Source organism: Rattus norvegicus, chromosome 8 (genome assembly GCF_021556685.1).
Source record: "Rattus norvegicus strain SHRSP/BbbUtx chromosome 8, alternate assembly SHRSP_T2T, whole genome shotgun sequence".
Classification (NCBI taxonomy): Eukaryota; Metazoa; Chordata; class Mammalia; order Rodentia; family Muridae; genus Rattus; species Rattus norvegicus.
In genome coordinates, this window is record NC_141541.1 from 83,501,987 (window position 1) to 83,528,143 (window position 26,157).

Genomic DNA, 26,157 nt, shown 5'->3' on the forward strand with positions numbered 1-26,157 from the left:
TGTCTTATTTGTTAATATTTTCAGTATGTTTTCTGAAGTTAAGCCACTACTCTGAAGAAATAATTTGTAATCTGATTTTGTTTTACTTTAAATGTGTGGAACCCTGCTGTTGTTTCATCTTGAATATAAAATGTTCCAGTACAGTAAGTAATATTGAATACAGAAAGATGAATAAAACAAAGTTTCAGGGAGTCTAATACACCTTGGTTGTTGGAGTGCTTGCCTAACATGCACAAAACCTCAAGTTCTAGTACTTTATGAGTGTGGGTGTACATGTCTAAAACGATCAGGAGGCAGAAAGGAGTATCAGAAGTTGAAGGTCATCCTTGGACATAAAGATCCACAGCTTTATAAGGCCATCTCAGCAAAGGTCTAGGACGTCTGTAGAAATGAGTTCTTCAATGTAGAACAATGATTAGTAGAACAGAAATGAATTTTCAGATGGTTTTAGAAATCAGTTGCTGTGAAAGTGGGTGGCAAGTGTATTTTGAGTGAAGGAAACTTTATTCTCACAAAGGCAAAGGACTTGGATGGCAAGCCTGTGTGCGGATGGTTGACAACAGCAGGTAAGCAGCTACTTTTGTCTTAAATTTGACCCTTTACACTCATACTTGCTCAATACCAGCATGATTCCATCAGCTCAGGCTTTCAAGATCCTTGAAGTTATCCTCATTTTCCCCCTTAGGGGGAAGTGGTGACCAATACCCACAAAATAACCTTATTTATTGTATCATACCCCAAACCTCTAATGCCTTTTTATTGTTTGAAGCAGGCTGTCTAGCCCAGGCCAGTTTCAGGATTACTGTAGACCAGGTTGCCTTCAGACACAGAGCAACCCTCCTGCTCAGCCTTCTGACTGTTGAAATTCTAGGCATGAGCCAGAATGCTTGACATCACTGCCCTAGCTACCAACTCTATTCTCCTCCTTGCCATCCTACCCTGACCCCCTTCCACATCCATTACCACAGAAGCCTCGGTGGTTTTCTTCAGCAGGGATCGTGACGTTGCCCAGGCTTTTCTTCAGCCTTGGGCTCAAGTAATACACTTCAAAATCCTGAGTAGTTGAATGACTCCATACCCGGCAACACTGGTTTTTAAAATGTGAGCCTCATATAACCTCTAGAGTTTGGGTGTGAAGTATTACAGAATGCAATGTTCAGTGGAGGAGCTTCTGATCATGAGCCCTTATCTAGTAGATCAGTCCCTGATAGATTGTTGGGAAGAGATGGAAATGAAGGTTAATTATGGAAGTAGCGGGTTGCTAAGGACATGTCTTGGGGGAGATTCTCTCTGGTTTGGGGTCTCTTCCTGTCTGCCTTGAAGTGGGTCACTGCACAACAACTGTTGCAGGGGATTTGTTCACACTGTGAATCTCCAGGATTGTGTACTGGAAAATCCAGTCTCTAGTGTGGCTCAGCCCGAGCGCGCACTGTTAGTCCGAAAGTGTTGCTGGCTATTTGATCACACTGTGAGACTGTTACTGGGGAAATGTGTTTCCTGTTGTGTGGCTCAGCCCTAGCATCCATCTTTAATCTGAGAGCTTTCTGTTTATTGTAAACAGGACTGAATAAAGTCAATCACAGATCAAGAGGTGGGCCAAGCAACCACGTGACAGGGAGTGAACATAGAGAAAAAACAGTGAGAGGAAGTCAGGAAATTGGATAGAGAGATGCGCAGGAAGTAGAAAGGAGGGACTTCAGTTGGAAGGGTTCTTCTGTGACACGGGTTGAGCAAAGTCAACTTGGTGCTTTCTCTGCCTGAGTTAGTAGGCTTTCACCCTGGCTCCTGAGTCTTTATTTGGTAAAACCAAATTATTGGGATTTTGTTTTTAACATTTTGGCTTCTCAGTTTGTCCACAGCTAGAGTGATTTCTCTGTGTTGTCTTGACACAAGTTGGAGCATCAAAATATCAAAAGGTTGTTTCTTCTGCCATCACCACCACCACTTTCTCCTCCTCCTCTTCTTCCTCCCCCCCAACTCCTCCAACTGGATCTCAGGTACTCAAATATAGCTTCAAATTTCAGATCCTTTCTTCTCGGTTTTATAAGTGCTGAGACTGCCAGCTGTGGTGGTGCACACCTGTAATCCCAGCCCTCAAGAGGCAGAGGCAAAGGATAGATGGCCCTCAAGTTTGAGGTAAACCAGGCTACATAACAAGACCTTTCCTCAAAATTAATTAATTTTAAAAATCTAGGGCCAGCAAGATAGCAAGTAAAGGGGTTTGTTCTGCAAGTTTGCCAGCTGGAGTTTCATCTCCAGAACCATATAAAAATAGATGGATAGAACTGACTCCATAAAATTGCCCTCCAACCTCTGTATGTGGACCACAGCACCCACACCCCAACATCAATGGTAATAAATTATACAAACAAAATAACCACTAAAACTGCAGTTGTGCACATCTATGCCTGACATATTATCACTGCCTTTGATTCTTTTACAAACTTCTTTGCTATACTTAGTGATGGAACTTCACCCTTTCTTGAGTTATCAATCTCATTTACTGTGGACAGTATTTCTTGATCCTCTAATGTGTATAGCAAGGTTAACATTTTTGAGACTGTCTCATGTATCCCAAAACCTATCTCGAACTTGCTATGTAGCAACCTCGGGCATAGAAAGGCAAAAGTTTTCTATCACTTGTCTTTTGTTGTTGCTGTTGTTGATGTTGTTGTTGTTGTTGTTGTTGTTGTTGAAAGAGTCTCTGAGCCTGGAGTTTATCAACTGGCTAGACTGGGTGGCCAATGAGCTCCCAGAATCTGCGTATCTTTGTCAATCCTTCCCCTCCCCAGCACAAGGACAGCAAACACCTGGCTTTTTATATGTGTGCTCTGGATCCAAACTTAAGTTTTCATGCTATGTAGCAAGTACTTTACTATTCAGCCCTCTTCCTAATCTAACTCTAAACAGAAGTCTGATCCTTCCTGCCTTCTCCTCCCAAGTACTGGGATTAAATGCTTGTTTTACTATCCCTGATTGTGTGGTGCTAAGGATCATACTCAAGACTTTGTGCATGCTATGAAAACACTTACCTGCTGAGCTATATCTTCAGCCCTGTTTGCTTACTTATGAAACAGTTTTATTATGTAGTCCAGGCTGACCTGCACCTCATTATGTAGCTCAGGCTGGTTTCAAAACTTTCAGCAACCCTGTTTTAGCTTCCTCTTTGCCAAGATTATAGGTACAAGCCACATACCTGACTGGCAATCAACATCTTCATTTTCCCTCTGACTCCCCTCTCTCAGTTTTTGCCATCTGTTTTTATAGTTTCATTATCACAGGTGGTAATGGTTGCATTAAAGTCTGCAATCACTAGCAGTTTTTCTAACTCTCTGGATTGATATGATTCACTGCAGATCACAGACATTTCCTTGTGAGCCTTTTTTTTTTTTTAGGTTTTTTTGTTTGTTTGTTTGTTTGTTTTGTTTTGTTTTTTTCCTGACAGGAGTTCTCTGAGTAGGCCTGACTTTCCTGTGACTTACTCCGTAGACCAGGCTGGCCTTGAACTCAGAGATCCAACTGCCTCTGCCTCCCCAGTGCTGGGATTAAAGACATGTGCCTCCACTGCCTTTTTTCCTGGGCATTTCTCAGGGTTTTTCTTTCCTTGTATTTTTGGTCTAGATTATAGCTCAAATTATTTTAGTTTAGTGTATATCAAGTACCTATAATATCTTTTTGCTCCAGAAAACTCTCCCCTGGTTGTTTCTTCTCCCTTGCTTCTAAATTTGTTTCTCTCTTATCCTATTGCCCAGATGTTATCTCGGAGTTGGCTGCTATCCTGAGCTGAATCCACCATTTTCTGGGTTCTGTGGGTACTAGGCAATCTTTCAGGCTTTTTTGTTTGTTTTGTTTTGCTTTGCTTTGCTTTGTTTTAATAGGTTCTGGAGTGGCAGCCCTTGCAGCTCTTCTAGTGAGCCCAAGTTTGGTTCCCAGCACCCATGTTGGGAGGCTTACAACTGCTTGTAACTCCAGATCTAATACCCACTTTTGGTTCCCTCATACACATGCACCCACATAGTATACATACAAACATACATGCATGCATACATGCATACACATACACAAAAATGAAAGTAAATTTTAAAACATTTGAGTTCTATATATAATATCTTTCCCTAGCCTGGTTTTCTTAGCTGGGGTACCTGTTCTTACACTTGCTGTAGCACTTAACTCATCTGTAGAGTTCCCAGTCCCACATTGCGTTCATTCTTTCATCCTGAAACAATTGATTTCCACATCACACTGTTTTACCACTTAATCCCAATGCACTGAAGAACGCCCCTCAGTTGGCCTCCTTACAATCAGAATGCTTATTATTTTGCCCCAGCACTTGGCCCAATGCCTGGCCATAGTGAGTACCTAATAAATATTTTCTGAAAGACACTGTACTCTTAAGATTGTGGCTACTTCCATTCAGTCTTGCTGTATCACTCCAAATGGTCACAGTTCTGAATCACAAGGATAAGATTCAGAGTCATTTAAGCAGTGAAAAGGATTTGTCAAGAGCTGTATATCAGATGACTTAGAAAACTATTAGAAAGGCTGGAGATTCAGGCTTAACATCCGCCTAGGAACAGCCTCATAAGCCTGCTTCAGCAGCTGCTTCTTTGTGGGAAGAGCTGCTGTGCCTCTGCTACTGTAACTCCTGCCAAACAAAAGCTTGGAGCCTAACTTTGATATAATTGCCCCTTGTCTCAAAAGTTGCCTAACTCTGTTACTGTGCATTTGGCAAACAGAAGTTCTAGGTAGCTCCAAAGTCTTGTGTATGGATTTTCACAGTACAGTACAGTACAGTACAGTACAGCGCTGTTGTCTGTCAGGTGAAAATAGTGAGTTGGAGCTAGTGATGGAGGCAAACACCTGGAATCTCAGCACTGAGGAGGTGGAGGTGGCAAGAGAATCAGTTCAAGACCATCTTCATCTACGTTGTAAGTTTGAAGCCAGTCTAGACTATAAGAGATCTTGTCTCTAACCAACCACACCAACCAACCAACCAAAACCAAAATAATTTCAATGATTAGAACACAGTCACACCAAATTACCACAGTCAATTTACACACAGTGCTGGGAATCAGACCCAGGGCTTCAAGAATGCCAGATACGCACTCTTACCAATGGAACTCATCCCCAGATGCCCCCCTCTCCAGGTTCTCATGCAGTTCAGGCTGGATTCCAACTCCTAATGCTTTTCCTCTCTATCATGTACTCAGATTAGAGCATGCACTACCATGCCTGGCTCTCCAGCACACTTTGCCACTTCCCTTATTTGAACCTCTTAACAACAATATACATAAGAATGGGGGGGGGAGGAGAGGGAGAGAGAGGTGAAATGGCTCAGCAGGTAAAGATGCTTGCTCCCAAGCCTGATGAACTGAATTCTATACCAAGGACCCACATGGTGGAACAGAGATCTAATTCCTTCAAGTTGTCATCTGACCTTCATATGTCCTAGCAACCAACCAACCAACCAGTCAATAAAAGTTAAAAAGATGGTCAAGGTGAGTGTAGTATGGAATCCTATAATCCTAATAGGAGGCAAGCTACAGCAGAATTGCTATAAATTGGGAGACAGTCTAGGCTAAAAGGGAGATTCTGTATAAATAATAGACGTGTGGCTCTGCTATGTTTGAATGAAGTTTATAAGAAGGAAGGGTCATCTATGTAGTAATAAATTAAGAACTTCATACAATGTGAACTTATGGCTGACTTAACATAGATACAAGTAGCTACATTTAAAGGCATTTATAGGCAAGTACACATGTATCAATTAAGATAGATACTTATTTCTTTTTGCTGTAGCTAAGAGTCTATAAGCCAAATACTATGATAGCAACAAGCCACCCATTCTTAAAGGAAGCCAGGCATGTTGGAGAAATGGAAGAGGAGATAAATACAAAATGAGCCTGGAAAATGTGCTCAAAAGGAAATGCTCCAAAACAAAACAAAACTTTTGAGCTTAACTACTCTACCTCTTCAGGCAGGATTAAAATATACAGCCTTGGCTGGCCTTGAACTTGCCAGAATCCCCCTGCGTCTGCCTGTGCCTCCTCAGAGCTAGGGTTATAGTATAAAACACAGAGCTGCTTATATGCACCAGTGTTCCATTCCTCTGTCTGTCCTATCAGGGACAGATGATCAGGACTTCTTCACTCACCCAAACTTTCCCTCTGCCCAGGACCCAGCCTTCAGAAACATTATACACTAGGATAGATGTGAACACTGACTAAGTAGTTCGATAAGTAGTAACTAGCACTTTGTTTCTGCCTCTAGAATTAGGCCATGCCTATAGAACTAGGATCATTACTGTGAGAGACAATGTTGAGTGGCATACTCCTGTAACCCCAGCACTGGGAGGCTGAGGTACAAGAATGAGTTCCAGGCCAGCCAGACTCTCTATACAACAAGGATCTGGATCAAAAGAAGAAAAAGGAGAAAAAAGTTTCTGAACAAAATGACAGAAGCCAGGAGAGAAACATGGAAAACACACTGTCTCTTATAGTCTTCAGGAGGACCCATGTTCTTAGACCTTGGTCTGGGCTCTCCAGTTCCAGAACTGAGATCATACATCTCCATTGTTGAAGCACATTTTATAATATTTATATTACTCGAGCAAGTGAGTACATACACTTTATACCTTTTAACTTTTTTGTCTCCCCAATAAGAATCTAAACCCATGAGTATCTATAGAGAGTTTTCACAGGAATTCTCGACATGTAGAATAACATCTGGTACACTGTATCTCTGAATAGTCATTGATAACAGTAGCATTCATGAATACATATGGATGTACATATATATATATTATGTATGTATGTATGTATGTATGTATGTATGTACAGAGATAGAGTCCTTGACTTGGAATGGCTCATTTTTTTTTACTTTACAATGATATGATATAAAAGTGGCATATATTCAGGAGAAAATGCACTCTTTTTTTCTCTCCTAACCTATTTTCGGTAGTATTGGAGTGGAACCCATGGCCTCACCAGGGACTCAGTAAGTATTATAGCACTAGCTACATCCCCAGTCCAGAACTTTTGGAATGATCTTTATACTTAGTTATTTAACTTGTATGGGTGTTTTCCTCGCATGTCTGTCTGTGTGCCTGGTATCCATGGAGTCCAGAAGAGGATATCAAATTCTCTAGAACTGGAGTCATAGACAATTGTTAGCTACCATATGGGTGCTGGGAATTGAACCCACATGAATTGAATTAACTGCCAATTGTCTTAACAAGTTGTTTTCAACCTAGTGACTGGCAGTCAGTAACACACTGCCTTATGTTGCTGGACTGTGGCAGTAAGTTGTAGCTCCCAGTCAGCCACGCTTTCACCAAGGGAAATGACAGATGGCTTTACACTTCTGTGTGGCCAGCATTTTTCTTTGGACAAGTATGCAATAAATTACTTAAGTTATTCGCCACCATCACTAGTTAGACTTTGTGTTAGATGACTCTGTCCAACAACAGGCGAATTTAATTGTTCTGAGCAGGTTCAAGGTAGATAAGGCTAAGCTATGCCACGGCTGTTCAGTAGATTAGGGCCAGTAAGTAAGTGCACTTCAAATTAATAGTATTCTTATTTATAATTGGTCTGTTGGGATATGACTCTTTCAAGTTAAAAAAAATAAAAGAAAGTCAAGGGACATCTGAACTTTGGAGGAAATGATCTTTTTTAAACGTGTTTTCATTTGAAAAAATTTACAAGAAAATGTTCTTAATTTATAAAGCAATAACTGAAAATTTTATCAATTTACAATAAAATATACACTACCTTATACCAACTTTTGGGGTGTGGGCCCTGCTTCTGGTTTTCAGACGTTAGTAATAACAGAGTGCTTTAGGCTATAAATATGTATATGCATTAGATAGAAGAGTCCACCATCAGAATGCCCCTCTCCCCATTGCTGGTTGGGTGTGTTTTGTTTAAAGTTTGTTCTTTTCCTGTTTGAAGCAAGAGGTTAGTGGTCAGAAACCCATTCCCCAAGTGTATGTGGTGGCATGCATCTGCAATTTCAGCACTCCTGGGACTCAAGGCGGAGAGGTATGATTGTTCTGGGTCAACTAAACAAAGAGACTTTACCACCACCACTACCACCACCAAAAGGAAAAAAAAAAAAAAAACCGCCCCCATATCCTCTTTCTCTTACATCTGGGTAGATGAATGTATGTCTTCGAAAATTATGAAAGAACCATTCCAATTTTATTTTTGTTCATGTAAATAAGAGTCACTTTCACAAGAACTCTTAGGGTTTTGATTTGGGTGTTTTGGTGTCTCCCTCCCTCCACCCCCGCCCTGTCATACTCAGTATTTCTCAACTGTCCTGACAGGTTGCTAAGATCTGGAGGGTAAGGAAGCAGGCACTTTCTACATACTTGAAGGAAGTATAAGAGATAGGCGCTCAACTCAATGCTTTGGATGCTCTGCTGGCCAGAGGTACATTTTGGCTTCTTTCACAGGTAGACAAAGAAAGGATGGAATCCAGAAACATCAACGGAGTGAAGAGTCTTCCTTCAAATACCCACTTCTCAAGTTCAGACATAACCAGGGAGCTAGGCTTGTGCTCTGACTTCGATTGGACTCCTCTCAGAACCTCGTCTCTAAAGTTTCAGCGCTCACAAGGCAGAGGCAGGAGGATGGAGTTTGAAGAAAACCGGGGCTATCTCAAGCCCAATGAGCCAAACAATAAAACTGGTCTCAGTTTCCCATGATAGGCACTGGCCACAACTTAAGAGTTTAAAGAAAAACGATGGACACATAAAAAAAGGCTAAAATTTTAAAAGATTACTTCAAGTTTGAAGGTGTGGCTCAAGAGAACATGGGATGAAAAGACCACACTCCTGTGCTTGAGTAAGGGTAAGGAATAGACTGGGTCAAGGTCGCAAGCACTTGAGTTTCTCTCAGTGGCTGCCTTTTTCTGGTGCTGTCAAGCCTAACAGATCAGCAGAACAAAAGGTCTTGTTCTGAATGGTGGTGAACCTATGCAAACACTCAGGTCTACGGTGGCTGTTCCCCAGGGCCATCTTGTTTTCAGGTTCATTTGAGTTCCTCTGTGTTAGAGCCCACCCTATGTTCTTGCATCACCAAGGGACCCTACTGCAAACCCAAGTCCAGTGTGACCTTGGGCATCCTTCAAATTCCGGGTGGTGCAAGCTTCCCCGCTCTGCAGTGAGCAAGGCTCTTCTGGAGTTGCAGGTTCACCAAGAGGCCTTCCATGAAACCTCCCAAACCCCAAGTCCTCTCCCAACAAACAGCGGGACCAGGAGGAGCAGCCTCGAGGCTGCCGGGTCTACACTCTTAACAGTTCCTGCCTCACGCGGGACGCGCTCCCGTACTGCCCCACGTTCGCGCAGGCTGGGGCACTCGGCCAAAGCAGGTTTGAGATGTCAGCCGCGTGGGCTGAGGATGTTCGGTGCCCGCCGCCGATGGGAGGCAGCGTGAGCCCGAGAGAGCCGAGAGCGATCACGGTGGCCGCGCTCGAGCGCAGCCTCCTCCCGCTCCCACAATGCATAGGGCGGCGGCGGCGGCGGCTGCACCGCGCGCCGCTGAGGAGACAGAGGAGGCTACCGAGACCAGGCCTCTGAGGAGGCGAAGCGGCTGAGGAAACTGAGGGAGACGGGGGGCTGAGGACGCGAGGCTGCTGAGGAGACCGCCACGGCTGTGTGTGCGGAGCAGGCGGCTGGGGAGACTGAGGCGGGACGCGGCTGCTACCCGGAGCCCACGAGCACGCGCCTCGGGCTCACGCGGCCGGTGAACCCCGGAGGTGATGACTGTCAGGCTCCCGCCCGCCGCTAGCGCCTGACGCGCCCCGCCCCGCCCGGGCCCGCCCGCCAGCTTGGCCCGCCCTGCCCGGCCGGGCCCTTCCCCTGCTCCCCGCCCGCCGCCGTTTCACCCGCGCGGGCGGCCGCCACGCGAGCTGCGGCCTCCGCCCAGGCGGGGGGCGTCGGCGCTGGGCCCGCCATGGCCGCGTCCGAGCTCTACACCAAGGTAACGCGCGCCGCGGGGCCGTGCCCTGGGGAGGGGTCGCGCGCCCGGGACCGTGGTTGTAGGACCGGCGGGTTCCACGGGACTGCACCTCCCTACCCGGCTGCACCTCCCTGCCCTGCCTCCCGATCCCATTTCGGATGGGATGCTCTTGGGCAGATAGATGCTCGAGCCGCTCTCTCGGGACTCGTGCTTAAAATAACGTCCTGTGCGGGTATGCGCTAGGCAACCTCTCCAGGAGATTATTTCGGATTCTGCAGATCTAGCCAGTCCACTTTCACCTTTAGCTGCGGGGTTCTTGCCATTGGCCTGGGGTGCGGAGCCTTTGGGAAGATGCTGCCCGGAGATGGCGAGCTTATTCTTAGGCTCGTCGGTGGCTGGGAGTTTGCAACCTGCGCGTTATCCCCGAGAGCCTCGTTAGCTGTGTCCTCACCCTCCTTTCCGGCGAGCCTTTCCCCTTTGGTCTTCGTTTAGGGGAAGTAGCAGCCTTTTCAGTCGTAAACCGACGCCCATATTCTCAGGGTCTGGTAATCTCTGAATGGCGTATTTTTGGAGAGACTGTTCAGAAAATCTGCGTTGGGCAGCGCGTGGTGTATGCATTCGTGGTATCTTATGTTATGGTTTCAATAAGTGTTTTGCCAGCTAATGATTATTAAAATTATTTCTAATCCCACTCAACAGAATTGCCTTAACTTTTCTAGTTCACGTTTTCAAAATTTTACCAGAATCCATATCTTTCTGTCTCTCTCGATCTCTGCCTTTGTCTCTGGCATGGAGAGTGAATGTAGGGCCTCATGCATACTAGGTAAACCCTTTACCACTGAGCTATATATAGATAGCCCCGGCTTTCTGGGCTCTTCTTTTAGCAGTTTGGAATCATTCCTTGCACACGTGACACCAATAAGCCCAGAGCCCAAATTGCAACCTTGAGGAAAGAAATCTGGATGGGGCATCCAGATACCTGCATCTGGTCTAGACCTTTCCACCAACCGTGTGCCATTTGGCAAACTGCATAACCTCTCTGGTTCAGGTTTCTTACTTGTAAATAGAGTTAATTTTATGTGTCCTCTTGACCTTCCTTACAAGCTGTTGTGAGGATCAAATTTAATACTATTTGTGAAAGCATTCTGTGACCTCTGACTTTTTTTTTAAACAAATATGAGGTATATGATTAATTTCTTCCATCCATGAAATGAAGAGCTTGCATGAACCTGGGACTTTCTTTCTAGCCCTAGATTTAAGAAGTGTACAATTAGAACATTTCTCTAAAGCTAGTAATTTCTTTTGGCATGGCAAGTCTATAAGACTATCATTGGAAACTGATTAAAAGTTACCTTATTAACTTATATAGTACAGTTCTAAGTGTTTTGCAAGTACTAACTCATTTAATCATTGCAGTTAATGTACGAAGTAGATACAAGTATCAATTACGTCCCTGTGAAGAGCTGTCACATTGTTACATTGTTCTGTCCTGTCTGGCCCCCTACCAGACCCCTGCCATCAGTCCATCTTGGACCTGCTAATTATAGGCTGATAAGCAAAAATTGGGTGGTAAGTAGCTGGACTTCTCTAGACCTGTTTTTCACCCCCACAAGATATTTTGTAGGGAAAATGGGGAAGGTGTTGTCTTTTTTTTTTTTTTTTTTTTTTGGAGCTGAGGACCAAACCCAGAGCCTTGCGCTTGAGGTGTTGTCATTTTTAAATTATAAAGTTTTGGGGGTTCCATCACAGCCTTATGGGTGATAGAATTCATCTTATATAGTCTTCTTAGATACAGATTGTCACTGAAACAGGTTGGGACTTAAGGGGCTTTTTCCTAAATTCAGATATACCTCAGAATAGCCTTATTCTGTAGTTGTTTGTGGATTGATTTGTGAACGGGCCTTAGTTTAATGACAGGAGGGAATATTTATTGTCCTATATACCAAATACTCTGTCTGGTGTTTAGAGTTTCTAACAGTGGACAAATCATAGTCCTTTCCTCATAGGACTCACAGTCTACTTATTATATTCTTGACCCACTTTGAATCTCCAAGGGCATAAATAACCTGCTGTTACCTTAACAACAGGCAGGCAGATGTGTTAGCAGGACATAGGTGATGTCTCTGGATGTGGCAAATGTTGGAATGATTCTAGAGGACCGAGTAGTATTAGGAGAAGAAAGGAAACCATTAGAAGAAATGTCAGTATAACCCAAGTATCTGTCCCTTGCAGACAATTGTAGAGAGGGAAGTGGTGGATAGATTTCAAGGAAAACATGTTACTGACATGCCATAATTATGATATTCAGCATGTGATTAAATATGAAAAGTGCCCTTTTAAAAGTTGTCATCAGACCTTTGAGGCAGATTTTGATGTGTGATACAGATCAGCTCCTATTACAGTGAAGGGCATGGGACTGTTCAATTTATTTTCTTAAGTTAGAATGATAATGGTTTTGACATAGCAATTTAGCAGGGTTTTCATTTCATAAAAATTTCTAGAAGTTTAAATATTTAAGAGCAATAGCTTAATACCTAGATATAATGTTTCTTAAGACTAACATTTTGGTTAAAGCATATTTGTTGATTTTTCCAGTAGGGTTTTTTTTAATTACAGTACTATTGAGTTACTTTTTTAAAAAGATGTAGCATATAATATTTGAGATTTATTTTTTCTTTTACTGGATTTTTTTAGTTTACATTTTAAATGTTATCCCCTTTCCCAGTTTCCCCACCAGAAACCCGCTATCCCATCCCCTCCCCTCCCCTGCCACCCCCAGTACTGTGAGGATGCTCCCTCACCCACCCACCTACTCCCTCCCACCTCGATGCCCTAACATTCCTTTACATTGGGGCATTGAACCTTGACAGGACCAAGGGCCTCTCCTCCCATTGATATCTGACAAGGCCATCCTCTGCTACATATGCAGATGGAGCCATAGGTCCATCCCTATGTTTACTTGGAATGCTAGTTTAGTCCCTGGGAGCTCTCAGGGCTCTGGTTGGTTGGTATTGTTCTTCTTATGGGGTTGCAAATTCCTTCAGCTACTTCAGTCCTTTCTCTAACTCCTCTATTGGGGACCCTGTTCTCAGTTCAATGATTGGCTGTGAACATCTGCCTCTGTATTTGTCAAGCTCTGGCAGAGCCTCTCAGGAGACAGCTATATCAGGCTCCTGTCAGCATGCTCTTCTTGGCATCCACAATATTGTCTGGGTTTGGTGTCTGTATATGGGATGGACTCCCCCAGGTTGGGCAGTCTCTGGATAGCCTTTTCTTCAGTCTCTGTTCCATACATTATCTCCATATTTCTTCCTGTGAGTATTTTTGTTCCCCTTTCTAAGAAGGTCTGAAGCACTTTGGTCATCCTTCTTCTTGAGCTTCATGTGGTTTGTTAATTGTATCTTGGGTATTCCGAGCTTTTGGGCTAATATCCACTTATCAGTGAGTGCATACCATATGTGTTTTTCTGTGATTGGTTTACCTCACTCAAAATGATACTTTTAAGTTTCATCCATTTGCCTAAAAATTTCATGAAGTCATTGTTTTTAATAGCTGAATAGTATTCCATTGTGAAAATGTACCAGATTTTCTGTATCCATTCCTCTGTTGAAGGGCATCTGGGTTCTTTCCAGTTCTGGCTATTATAAATAAGACTGGTATGAACATAGTGGAGCATGTGTCCTTGTTATATGTTGGGTATATGCCCAGGAGTGGTATAGCTGGGTCCTCAGGTAGTACTATGTCCAATTTTCTGAGGAACCTCCAGACTGATTTCCAGAATGGTTGTATCAGCTTGCAATCCCACCAACAATGGAAGAATGTTCTTCTTTACATCCTCACCAGCATCTATTGTCACCTGAGATTTTGATCTTAGCCATTCTGACTGGTGAAATCTCAAGGTTGTTTTGATTTACATTTCCGTGATGACTAAGGATGTTAAACCAGATATACTGAAACTAATAGAAGAAAGAGTGGGGAAGAGCCTTGAACACATGGGCATAGGGGAAAATTTCCTGAACAGAACACTAGTGGCTTATGCTCTAAGATCAAGAATCGACAAATGGGACCTCATAAAATTGCAAAGCTTCTGTAAGGCAAAGGACATTGTTATTAGGACAAAATGGCAACCAACAGATTGGGAAAAGATCTTCACCAATCCTACATCCGATAGGTCTAATATCCAACATATACAAAGAACTCAAGAAGTTAGATTCCAAAAAGCCAAGTAACCCTATTAAAAATGGGGTACAGAGATAAACAAAGAATTCTCAGCTGAGGAATATGGAATGACTGAGAAGTACCTAAAGAAATGTTCAACATCCTTATTGAATTACTTTATATTGTACACTTCACTAATACAGAATGCCTGACTTAGTAGTCTTAGTGTATTCACTGGGATGTGTGATTTAAGGTCTACCTAAAATCTCAGGAGAGAGTTGCTAGTCTTGACAGTGGATGTCTATTTGGTAAGCTCATCTATTGCTGATTTTAATAACTTCAGAGGTGCAGCACTTATGGAACAAAGTTTTTCAATGCGACCTGGAAAGATCACCTGCAGCAATTTAATAAATTGCATATTAATAGTCCATACATATCATCGATAGTACATGGATGCTATAGAATGGACAAGGGTACCTAAATCAAATATGATTAAAATTCCCGGTGATACATGAAGATGCTAAGTATTGTTGGAAAGAAAAAAATCAGATGGAAACTCTAAAGCCATTAAATTTTTCCTAAGGGAAAACAGCTTTGTTGGGCAGTAGATTGCATATTTGCTGTTGTATTTGCCTTTTCCATGTTTTCTTATGTACCTACTGAAGCTATTTAACCAGGATAGACCTGAGTGCACGTGTGTGTGTGTGTGTGTGTGTGTGTGTGTGTGTGCGCACGTGCATCTGTTTTCTGGTGTAGTTCAGTTTGATATTCAATAGTGTTGTCCCTCAAAACACCATTCCTGGAGATTCTGAAACTTTGTTGTTGAAATCCATTATCTGATCATGTGCTCTGATCTGGAGTTTGGCAAGCACATCCTCAGTCATGCTCCCTCTATGCCTGTTTCCTTCTAATGTCCCTATGCTTGCCAGTGGCATGTTTCTTCTAGTTTCCAGAGTTAGGAACTTCAGCATCCTTTCCCTTGGGTTTTATAGTTTATTTCTTTACCAATTCTGATTTGATGTGACATCCAGCTGTTCAGATTCTGAACCATAGCTAGCGTCTTCTTTTTTTCTATGTGTCAATGTCCTGGATATATTTCCATGTTGAATGTGTCTTACCACTATCATACCATTAGAAGCCTCTGACATGCTGTTTGGCTTAGCTCCTGTTTGTTAAATAAGTGAGCGAATGAATACTTAAACAGGAGGGTGTATGGACTGAAAATAATGACATGGATCAGGTGTGCTGATGTACTCCTGCGACAAAGGATTACTATAAGTTCAAGGATGGCTTGAGCTATATAACAAGACCCTATCCGAGAAAAATTCAAAAAGAAATTATAAGAAGGTGATTAAAGAAGTAAACACATAATAAGGCATATTGAAGAGAATGAATCATAGAAGAGTTGGGAACCAGAGAGGCCAAAAGGAAAGCTGTTTCAGAAAATGAAATGAGAATTGTAGAGGTCTGGTAGACAGAGGTAGTACAGAAAGACGGTGTTTACACAAGGGAATAAACTCGAGAGGCAAGGCTCTGTGAAGGATTAGATATAGGATGAAAATAGGAGCTAGGATAAGGGCATGCTGAGCGCTCCACCTAGGAAACCCGGAAGCTCTTCCTAGAGACTGCAAATGGAAAATTACTCAGAATAATTCTCTGAATTGCTTGAGCAAAGTAAAGTGACTATGAGTTGCTCTTGAAATTTGTCACTGTCTCTTAAATCATAAAAGTCCAGTGGCTTGAAGATTACAGAGGTGTTCTAACTCTAGTAAGACTTGTCACTCCTGGACCAGTTGTTCAAATTTTACCTTTTAAAATAAGGTGAAACTAGAAGAGCAATGAAGAGCGCGCGCGCGCGCGCGCACACACACACACACACACACACACACACACACACACACGCATATGCGCACACACACAGGCACACACGCCCACACATGCGCATGCGCCCTGTCTCTCCATGGTTTTCTTACTCAGAAGTCCAGACTGCTCTGGATTACTTGCCTAAACTGGCCTCAAACTCATAGGAATCCTTCTGCCCTCAGCCTCTTCCTAAATTTTTGAATTATACACATGAGCTATCATGTCCTGCTGTGACTTGTTTTTTGACAAATATATACCAAAACTAGAAAATTTTCAGAATAGAATGATCAAGCCAGGAAAGAGGCTACACATTTAAGAGGAATAGAATTTGACAAATATAGTTGATCACGATAGAGTATTAAACATCAAGAATAGTAGGAGTTTGGCCAGCAAGATAGTGGGTAAGTGTGCTTGCCACTGAGCTGACAACCTAAGCTCCCCAGGACCTATGTGGTAGAATAGAGAACTGAATCCCTCAAGTTGTGCATGGACCCCTATATGCATTCTGTGGCATGTGCACACAAATAAATATAGTAGTAATTTTTTAAAAAATTTAAAAAAAGTTTGTAACATCTTAGTTTAGTAGCTGTTAGCGTATTAGAAGTTGAAATAAATGTGTATAATTTTAAGTGAATTCCTATTGTAAACATTAAAGTTTATATTTGAATAATGGAATACCTCAAGTTATGATATCAGCTTAGTTGTAGTATATAAGTTAGAGCCTGGGTAATCTATACATGATAATTCTTTTTCTTTTTAACATTTATTTATTTTGTGTCTATGAGTGCTCTATCTGCATGTATATCTGCATGCCAAGAGAGGACATTGATCCTATTATAGATAGTTGTAAGCCACCATGTGGTTGCTGAGAATTGAGCTCAGAACCTCTGGAAGGGCAGACAATGCTTATAACTGCTGAGCCATTTCTAACACAATAAATTACCAAATGTTTCTTTGACAGAAACATTTTAAGCAGTTAACCAGCTAGAACTGATTTAAAGATTTACTTATTTATTTGATTTTGTGTGTGTGTGTGTGTGTGTGTGTGTGTGTGTGTGTGTGTTTGTGCACCTCTGCATGAATTTATGTGAATAGTGAATGCACAAGTATCCTTGGATGTTAGAGGGCGTTGGATTACCTGGAACTGGAGCCACTTGATTTAGGTGTTGGGAACTGAACCTAGGTCCTTTGCAAGAGCAATAAGAACTCTTAACCTCTGAGCCATCTCTTTAGCCCTGTAGAGTTCATTTAGTTGGAAGAAAGAGAAAACTTATCCAAAGCCAGAAAGGGACTTAATTGCTTGTGTGACCTGAAAGTTTAAGCAAGGCTTGACTGAAGGCTCAGGTGTATCTTTGAGACTGTTTCACTGGGTCTCATGTGCTGTCTGACATCGTTTTCATCCTTAGGACAACTGGTTTCAGAGTGAGTAGAGAGTAGCATCTGCAGATCACATGATTGTACAGCTCTGGGCCTGGAGGAAGAAAGCCTGATAGAGAAGTTCTTGCCCTTTCTTGAAGTCATGTGCCCTTTCCTTTCACAATACCCTACCGGCAGTGTGGGAGGAGTACCAGGAGTGATCAAGTTTATGCTTGCCTGGAGGCTTGACAGAGGGCCGGCATTATTATTGATAGTCTCACTCTGACCTTATGGGATGGCTGAAAGCCATTTCCCATCAGAAGGAATAGTGCTGGGTAGGCAAAATGAACAATCATCCCCAATCAATGTCGTTTCTGAGTACATCACCAAAAATGATGGTGATCTTTGAGTGAAGTGAAAATGTTTTTTTTTTTTTTTTTTTTTTTTTTACCTAACCTAGATGGTACTAGATATATTACCCTAGAGATCATCTTGAAGTTTAAAAATAGAGCTATGGAAAAATCTACACAAGCGAAATTAGTGATAACATATCAGAAACTGACAGCATGAAGCATACTTTTATCCAGTCTTTGTGAAGACATTGTGAGTTGTATGTTGCCCTTCATGCTATTTTTCTGCTGTATTTCCTCAGCATTTTATATTTTCTCTTACTTTCTTTATGTCCTTGCTTGCACACATTATTCTCCCTCCTCATTTTCACCAGTAACACGTTTGCACAATTTCTCCCTCTTTCTTTTAATGAATTAATTTATTTTTATGTACTTTGGTGTTTTGCCTGCACATGTGTCTGTGTGAGGGTTTTGGATCTCCTAGAATAAGAGTTACAGACAGTTGTGAGCTGCCATGTGGTTTTTAGGAATTGAACCCAAGTCCTCTGGAAGAGCAGTCAGTGTTCTTAACCACTGAGCCGTCTACCCAGTCCTCCCCCTTTCTTTTGAAACAAAGTCTTATGTAATCCAGATTGCCCTCAAATTTATTATATAGCAAAGGGTGACCCAGGCTTGTAGTTTAGCCACTTGACAAGCTGAGGCAGTTTAAGTCGTGCTGGGCAGACTGGTGAGACCCTGTCATAAAGTAAAGCACATTGAAAAAAGTGGAGATAAAGCTCAAGGTCCAGGTGTTTGCTGCCATGTGTGAAGCCCTAAGCTCAATTTCTAGCACTGATCTCCCCCTCCCCTGAAAAGAATAAAAGATACATTGTAGCCCTAGAACTGGGGAGGGAGAGGCAAGTGGAACTTTGTGAGTTAAAAGCCAGCCTGATTTAGAGAGTTCTCTGTCTCAAAAAAGATGACAACAATAACAACAACAACAACAACAACAACAACAACAAAAGAAGAAGAAGGAGGAGGAGGAGGAAAGAAAAAGAAAAAGGGGGAAAGATATACTGTAGATAATTTAGAATATTCAAAGGATGAAACTTAAATACCACTAAGATTACCACAGTCAACATTTTTTTTTGTGTATGATGCTAAAAATCAGATATAGGGCCTTCACTGAGTTATACTCATTGAAATTAACAACAATTTTAAAACTATCTTAATAACTTTTTAATGATTTTTCAAAATATGTATTATAATTTTATATTATAAATATTTATTGAAAAACTTTAATGTGTACTCCAACATCTGGAAGTACCATGATTTTTATGCTGCAAGTCCTTTTCACTGTTGGAAGTAAGTTGCTACAAAAGGCAGCTTTGTCCATAAATCTTTGCATGTGAGTCAGTTTTAGACAGTTTCAGAATCCAAGTCTCCTTGGTGAGAATTGGATTTATATATGGGGTAGGACATTCACATTCATCGTTAAAAATAGCACCTTACATATATATTACCTCAAGGATAGGGTGACTAGATGTCCCACTTCTGGAAGATGATTTCAATACCCATATTTTATTTTGAGAAATTCTCCTCAGTGAAAATATGGACTTATTTAAGTATTTAATCTTCTGGAAACTTAAAGTACTTACTTTCTTTAAAAATAAAAACAAAAACAAAAACAGAACCTCACTCTGTAGTCCTGGCTGGCTTGAAACTTGCTATTTTAAACCAGGCTGTCCTCAAACTCAAAGAGATTCTCCTTGCCTTTGAATGCTGGGATTAAAGGTGCGCTTACTTTCTTTTTAGTGCCATTAAAAAATAATTCTTCCTCTCCACATTTTCCTCCTTAATCTTTGAAGAATTTTGGCAAGAAAGAAAAATTGAGTTAGAATTTTAAGAGAGAGAGAAAATGTAGCTTCTGTGTTGAATGTAAATCATCAATTTTAACTTGAAAACTACCTGATATTATGTTGTCATTTTGTTGTAGAGAACATGTCTTCCTCACTATAACAAACTGTAACATTGTCTGAAGTAATAAAAGGATAGGTTGGCTTTTAGTTGTGTCAGACCTTAGGTTTCTTCAGCATTAACCGGCTGTTATACAGCGACACAGAATGCAGTATGCCAGATGATACAAGCAGCATCCTAACACTAATACTCAGGTCTTGGTACTGCGTGAGGCCTTCTGGTCATTCCTTGTGTGAGACTAAGGATTTGTATCAATTCAATGGTAAAGGAAAATTGAAAGTGAGAAACTGAGTTGGAGCCTTAGTATCCTTGAAGTTTCTTTTCTTCATGTACTAAAATCTTGTTGTTGTTGTTGTTGTTCTTCTTCTTCTTCTCCTTCTCCTCCTCCTCCTCCTCCTCCTCCTCCTCCTCCTCCTCCTCCTCCTCCTCCTTCTTCTTTTCTTCTTTTTCGTTTTGTTTTATTCTATTAAAAATGTCAGGGCTGGAGAGATGACTCAGCGGTTAAGAGCACTGACTATTCTCCCAAAAGTCCTGAGTTCAATTCTCAGCAACCACACGGTGGCTCACAACCATCTGTAACAGGATCTGATGCCCTCTTCTGTTGTGTCTGAAGACAGCGACAATGTACTCACATCAATAAAATAAATCTTTTTTTTTTGAATGATTTGGACAAATGCATGGCTCTGGCAAAATAGTTATTCTATACTAATTACTGTTTACTTGTTGTGGTCCAGATAGCCTTTTAAAAGTTCTTTGCTACACTTGGTTACAGAAAGCCTGCAATGTCATTCTCTTAGGATGTTTAACAGGATTGTAAATTCAAGGCCCACCTGGGCTCTAGAATGAATTTAAGGCTAGCCCAGGCTGCATTAACTGAGGCTGTTTCTCAAAATCAAAAAAATGTAAAAGGGTGCGCTGAGTATCAGGGCGTGGTGGGCTTATGGTGTTACCCCCAACACTCTGGAGGCCAAGACAAGAGGATTGTCACAAGATGGAGACCAATTTGGGCTACATAGTAAATTCTGGTCCAGCCTGGGCTCTAAGAATGAGAGATTGTCTAGAGTGGGTGGAGGAGAAGGAACAAAGATGTGGGAATGCAGGTCAGTGGTAGAGCACGCTCAACAAATGCAAACTTGTTTTTCATTCTCTCTTACCCACCTTTTCCAACTGCTATCTGCTCTCAGATCGACTGGTGTTAGTTCTATATGTGTGAGAGAATATGCTTTATTTATCTGGCTTATTTATAAGCAAACTTTGTTTTTATTTACCAGTAGATTTTGGTGGTTTTGCCTGGGACTCACTGTGTAGATGGGGCTGGGCCTGAACTTGTGTCAGCCAGTCCTGCTGCCTCTGCCTCTACCTTCCACAAGTAGGAGTAAAGGCTTGCTTTACCATACCTGGCTTACCTAAAACAGTGAACTTTTAAAAAGAAAAATTCCACTGTCCTGTTAGAGTTTCCAAGCAACTCAAATTTGTCAGTGTTCCTCAAAAGCCAGACAGTCTAGCTTTGGTGAGTGTTTTCTTCCTTGACTTTGACTCATCTCTTTTCCCTGAAAGAGTGGCAGTGTATCATAGCAACTAAGGCATGGACACACCCAAGACTAGATCCTGGTTTTGCTATCTTCCTCCTTCAATTTCTTCTTTCTTTTTTAAATAACTTTTTATATGTTTGAGTGTTTTGCCTGCATGTATGTCTGTATACTATGTCTATTCTTGGTGCCCATAGGGGTCAGAAGAGAGTACGAGTTGTACACAACTGTGAGCTGCCACGGGAGTGTTGGGATTACCCAGGGTCCTTTGCAAATGACAGCTAGTACTCTTAAACAGCTGAGCCATCTCTCCAGCCCTGCTGTCCTCCCCCTGCCTTTTTTTTTTTTTTTTGCTATAACTTTTTATGTTACTTACCCTTTAAACCAGTTACTTACCCTTTCTCTACTTCAGTTTTCTCATATTTGTATGTTTGTGTTTATGTGTGTATTTATGTCTGTCTGTATGTGTGCATGTATATGTGTATATGTGTGTATATATGGAGGCTAGAGAACAGCCTTGGGAATGTTGTTCCTTGGGAGCTGCTCACTTTATTTTTTGAACCAGGGTCTCATTGACCTGAAACTCAGCAGTTAGGCTTGGCTAACAGAGCAGCAAGCCCCATGGACCCACCCATCTCCACCTACCCAGGCTTAGGACTATTAACACGTGTGCCACAGTGCCAACATTTTAGATTCATTCATTCATTCATTCATTTATTCATTTTTTAAATGTGTGTCAGTGTTTTGCCTTAATGTATGGATGTGTACCATGTATATGCCTGGTGCCTGTGGAGATCAGAAGAGGGTGTTGGGTCCTCTGGAACTGGAGGCAGAGGGTTGTAAGCTGCCATATGGGTGCTGGATTCTGGTGATTGAACTCAGACCATCCCACTGTAGCCCAGACTAATCTTGAAGTTTAGGAATCTTCCTGTCTCACTGTCCAAATGCTAGGACTGTAGGTGTGAAGCACAATGCCTGCTGCCTGGATAGCCTTAATATTTCACTTCATTATGTGAGTATGTGAGGAGACCTGGCACATGGTAGTGACCTAGTAATTCTTTTTCTAGTTTTAATGACAACTAGGAAAACTGCTTTCTTTATATTAAAGGATAATTGAGAAATATCTATTACTTCTGCTATTAATAGGTATGAAATAGTAAAGGAAATCACTTGCAAGATTACTTTGGAATACATTCTCTTAAAATATATTTAAGGGCTCAGTATAGCTCAGCTGGCAGAGTGCTTGCCTGGTATGCATGGAGCCATGGGTTTGATCCCAGTCCTTCATAAACCCAGAGTGGTTTATGAATCCATAAATTCACAATATCAGTACCTGTTGGGTAGGGGAAGCACAAGAAGATCAAAAGTTCAAGATTATTCTCACCTGTATAGGGAATATACATATATATTCCATATTTTAAAGTAGTAAAAATATAATAAATATTTAATGCAGATCAGGAAAATGCTTCAAACTCAAAGTGGTCCTGCTCCAGCCTCCCACAGTGCCAGGATTACAGTTGTGAGTCACTATGCCTGATTTTCCAAATGTTTTTAATGGTTCCACAGTGTTAGGATACAGATATAACTTAACCTATGTTAAGTACTTGTAATGTTTTGAAGTTCCCCCATGAACTGAAGGGGACCAAAAGCTTTCTTATGTTCCCATAGAAAGAATTTCAATTGTGGTTTTCACTGAGGTTGGCTGGTTGTCCCATTTTCTGTAGTAAGTGATAACAATGATATAGAAACTGGGTAATGGTGAGATCAACATCAAGGAAACTCACATACTTAGAGCTCAGAATATAAGCTACAGGGTCTCACCTTCCCAGGAATAAATTCTTAAACACTGGTACGCCTTTGTGAACTCTGTCAGTCATGCCAGCTGACTGGAAGGAGATTCTGATGATGGAGAGGATCAGCAGCTGCAGAGACCAGACGGAGTTAGAGTTAACTGAGCAGATGAAGGATCCTTGCCAGTGTTTGGCAAGCCATGTTGCAGGGTGAAGTAACGAGTGTGTTATGTACCTTCCACGGTGACTATCCCTGGCTAAACCAACCACCTAGGATCCTCACAGCACTGCATCAGTCCCTTAGTACAGGATGGCCTGGCTCAGCTGTTGCCTTTCAGTTTGGAGAGGCTACTGGGTAAAGGGGAGAACAATACAGCAGAGCAGAAAGGTAGTGTAGATGATAATCTTTGAATCAATAGTGAAATAAGGTGATCTCTGAAAAGGAGTTAATAGATAATGTATTTCAATGAGTCCCCTGGGTTTCAAATGTAATTAGTTTCTCATAACAAGTTTCAACTGAAATATATACAGGAAACTGGCCAGAGGTCTTAAAAGACCCAGTCTTTCAAAAGATGTCCATTTCTGTTGGATGAGATGTGATCTCTCTGGAATCAATGTTTCCTATGGGAACCAGACAGATCAGTGGAGGAACGAAAGTTGCTGTGGTGCCTACCACCTGCAGAGCCATCCAGGTCTGGCTGGTCTTTCCGAGCTGGGCCCCAACTAGGCTGTGTCTCAAAAGCATCTAGGACAGCAGTGGGGGCTGACACAGGAGGATCACAGGTTTGAGGCTAGAGGTAGCTATACAGTGAGTTGGAAGAGCCTAGGCTAAAGGATATGACACTGTCTCAACAGCGACAGAACTGAGCACAAAACATGCGGTGGAACTTAACTGGTTGGGTTGAGATTGGGATTCTCATCTGACTTCATGAAAAATATAATCCCAGTGTTTGAGAAACTGAAACAGGATGATTGCTGCAGTTTGAGGTGAGAATGGGCTCCTGAGTATATAAAAAATACCCACAAAAACCATGTTTATATATGTGATGGGAATAGGTGTCTGTTTAACTATAAAACTCATTCATTAAAAAGAAAAAATTAAAGTTAAAAAATAAATATAAAACCAAACTACATAAACCAGGTGTGAGGAGGCATACCTGTAATCAGGAAGTGGATCAGAAAGTGATTCCAAACACACACACACACACACACACACACACACACACTCTCTCTCTCTCACACTCATACACACACACTCACACACACACTCTCATACTCATACACACACACTCACACACACTCATACACACACACTCACACACATACACTCACACACATACACTCACACACACACTCATACACACACTCATACACACACACACTCATACACACATTCATACACACACACTCACACACACATTCATACACACACACTCACACTCATACACACACTCACAGTCATACACACACACACACACACACACACACACACACACACACAAAGAAAAAACCCTACAAGACACAATTGTGATTGAGTGGTTTTGTATATTAATCTTAGCTTCAGTAATTTCCTTTTTAAGGCTAAACAACGCTTTCTTGTCTTCTGGTCAGATGTGATGACTTATGCCTGTCTACCATTCTAGCTACTTAGGAGCCTGAGTCAGGAATATCACCTCAGCCCAGGAATTTGAGGCCAGTTTGGGTTACATACTGGGGTGCCTTTCAAAACAAAAACCTCATGTGTTCTTGACTTGCTTAGATATTGACTTTTTTTAAGTCTGAATGTGTGTAGTTGAGTTTATTCAGAATGTGGTCTGAATACCAAGACTTGCCAAGAGCCCTGGAACTGCTTCTGTTAGCATTCACTGTTATCCGTGAGCACCCCAAGTAGCTGCTATCCTTTGGACTTCAGGAGCAGTGACATCAGATGCAGCTGGCACTTAACTCCAGGGAGACAAAAAACATAATTAATGGGATAACTGCCTCATTAAGAGATTTAGAACCTTTTTCTCTGTGTGTCTTCTCCCCCTCCCCAAGAGACCAGAGAGAAAGAATGGTGGAGATTGTTCACTTGAGACCATGCTAAGCTATTGATTTGTCTGAAGGCCTATCTGATGTTCTGATTTCCACATGAATCATTCAGGCTGTGCTTGGATTTTCTTATTTCCTCTGCTGACTGCTCTCTGCTGCTCTGACTGCTCTCTGGGACAGTTTTCCAGAAATCACTGTGTGACTTTGACTTGTCAGACTCTAAATATGCCCCACTTTATCACTTCATAGAGGTCTTATTTATTGGTTTTAAATACAGTTGACTTAACAAATGTTTGTGTGTGTAAGTAGGTGACAAATACCAGGCCAGGATGAGAGAACAAGAGGACCAGTCTTTTCCCACTGCTGTTTTCCTCAGCTATGTGCTGTCAGCTGACTCTGCCATATAGAGTTTGTCTTCATAAGAGGTTTTGTTTGTTTTCTATTAATGAAATTGTCAACATGAAGATACTACTTTTGAGAAAATTGGAAAAGGGTTTTTATTTGGGATTTGTGTGTCTGTGTATACTCTGATATAGGCTCTCCATCTGTAGTCCAGCCTAGCCTACTCCTACATAGAGTAGCCCAGGCTGGCCTCGAACTCAACAATACTTCTATTTTCACCTCCTGTGAGTATTGGGATTTCAGGCATGAGCGCCTGTGTTCAACTTAGAAAAGTATTCTACTTTTATTTTAAACGATGAGGGAATAAAATAAAAGTAATGTATAACATATAGTTTCCAGAATTTGACACGCACGTTTGTGTGCACGTGTGCAAGAGAGAGAGAAAGAGAGAGAGAGAGAGAGAGAGAGAGAGAGGAAAATATGCTCTGAAGCTAAATTTCTAGGAACAGAAAAATAAAAATCTAGAGAAAAATTACCAGTGTTAGTAGTTAGCTTTCTGTTCCTGTAATAGAACATTTGTTATAATCAGCTTTTTTAAAAAGTTGGGTTTTGGGGGCTGGAGAGATGGCTCAGTGGTTAAGGGCACCGACTGCTCTTCCCGAGGTCCTGAGTTCAAATCCCAGCAACCACATGGTGGCTCACAACCATCTCTAATGAGATCTGATGCCCTCTTCTGGTGTGTCTGAAGACAGCTACAGTGTACTCATATATATAAAATAAATAAATAAAATATTAAAAAAAAAGTTGGGTTTTTTGT

General features: G+C 41.7%; 1 protein-coding gene across 8 annotated transcripts in view; it reads left to right on the plus strand.

Moving 5' to 3' along the window:
* Positions 1-9,889: 9,889 nt before the first annotated feature.
* Myo5a (myosin VA) overlaps positions 9,890-26,157 on the plus strand; it is a 167,654-nt gene continuing 151,386 nt past the window's right edge. For 6 of the 8 annotated variants that reach the window (XR_015626373.1, XR_015626374.1, XM_087560520.1 and 3 more), the window contains exon 1: positions 9,890-9,986. Coding sequence is in view for 5 of the 8 variants with exons in the window: in XM_087560520.1 (XP_087416646.1) it covers positions 9,960-9,986 (27 nt within the window). In the remaining 3 variants the exon portion in view is untranslated. 8 annotated transcript variants of the gene reach the window in all.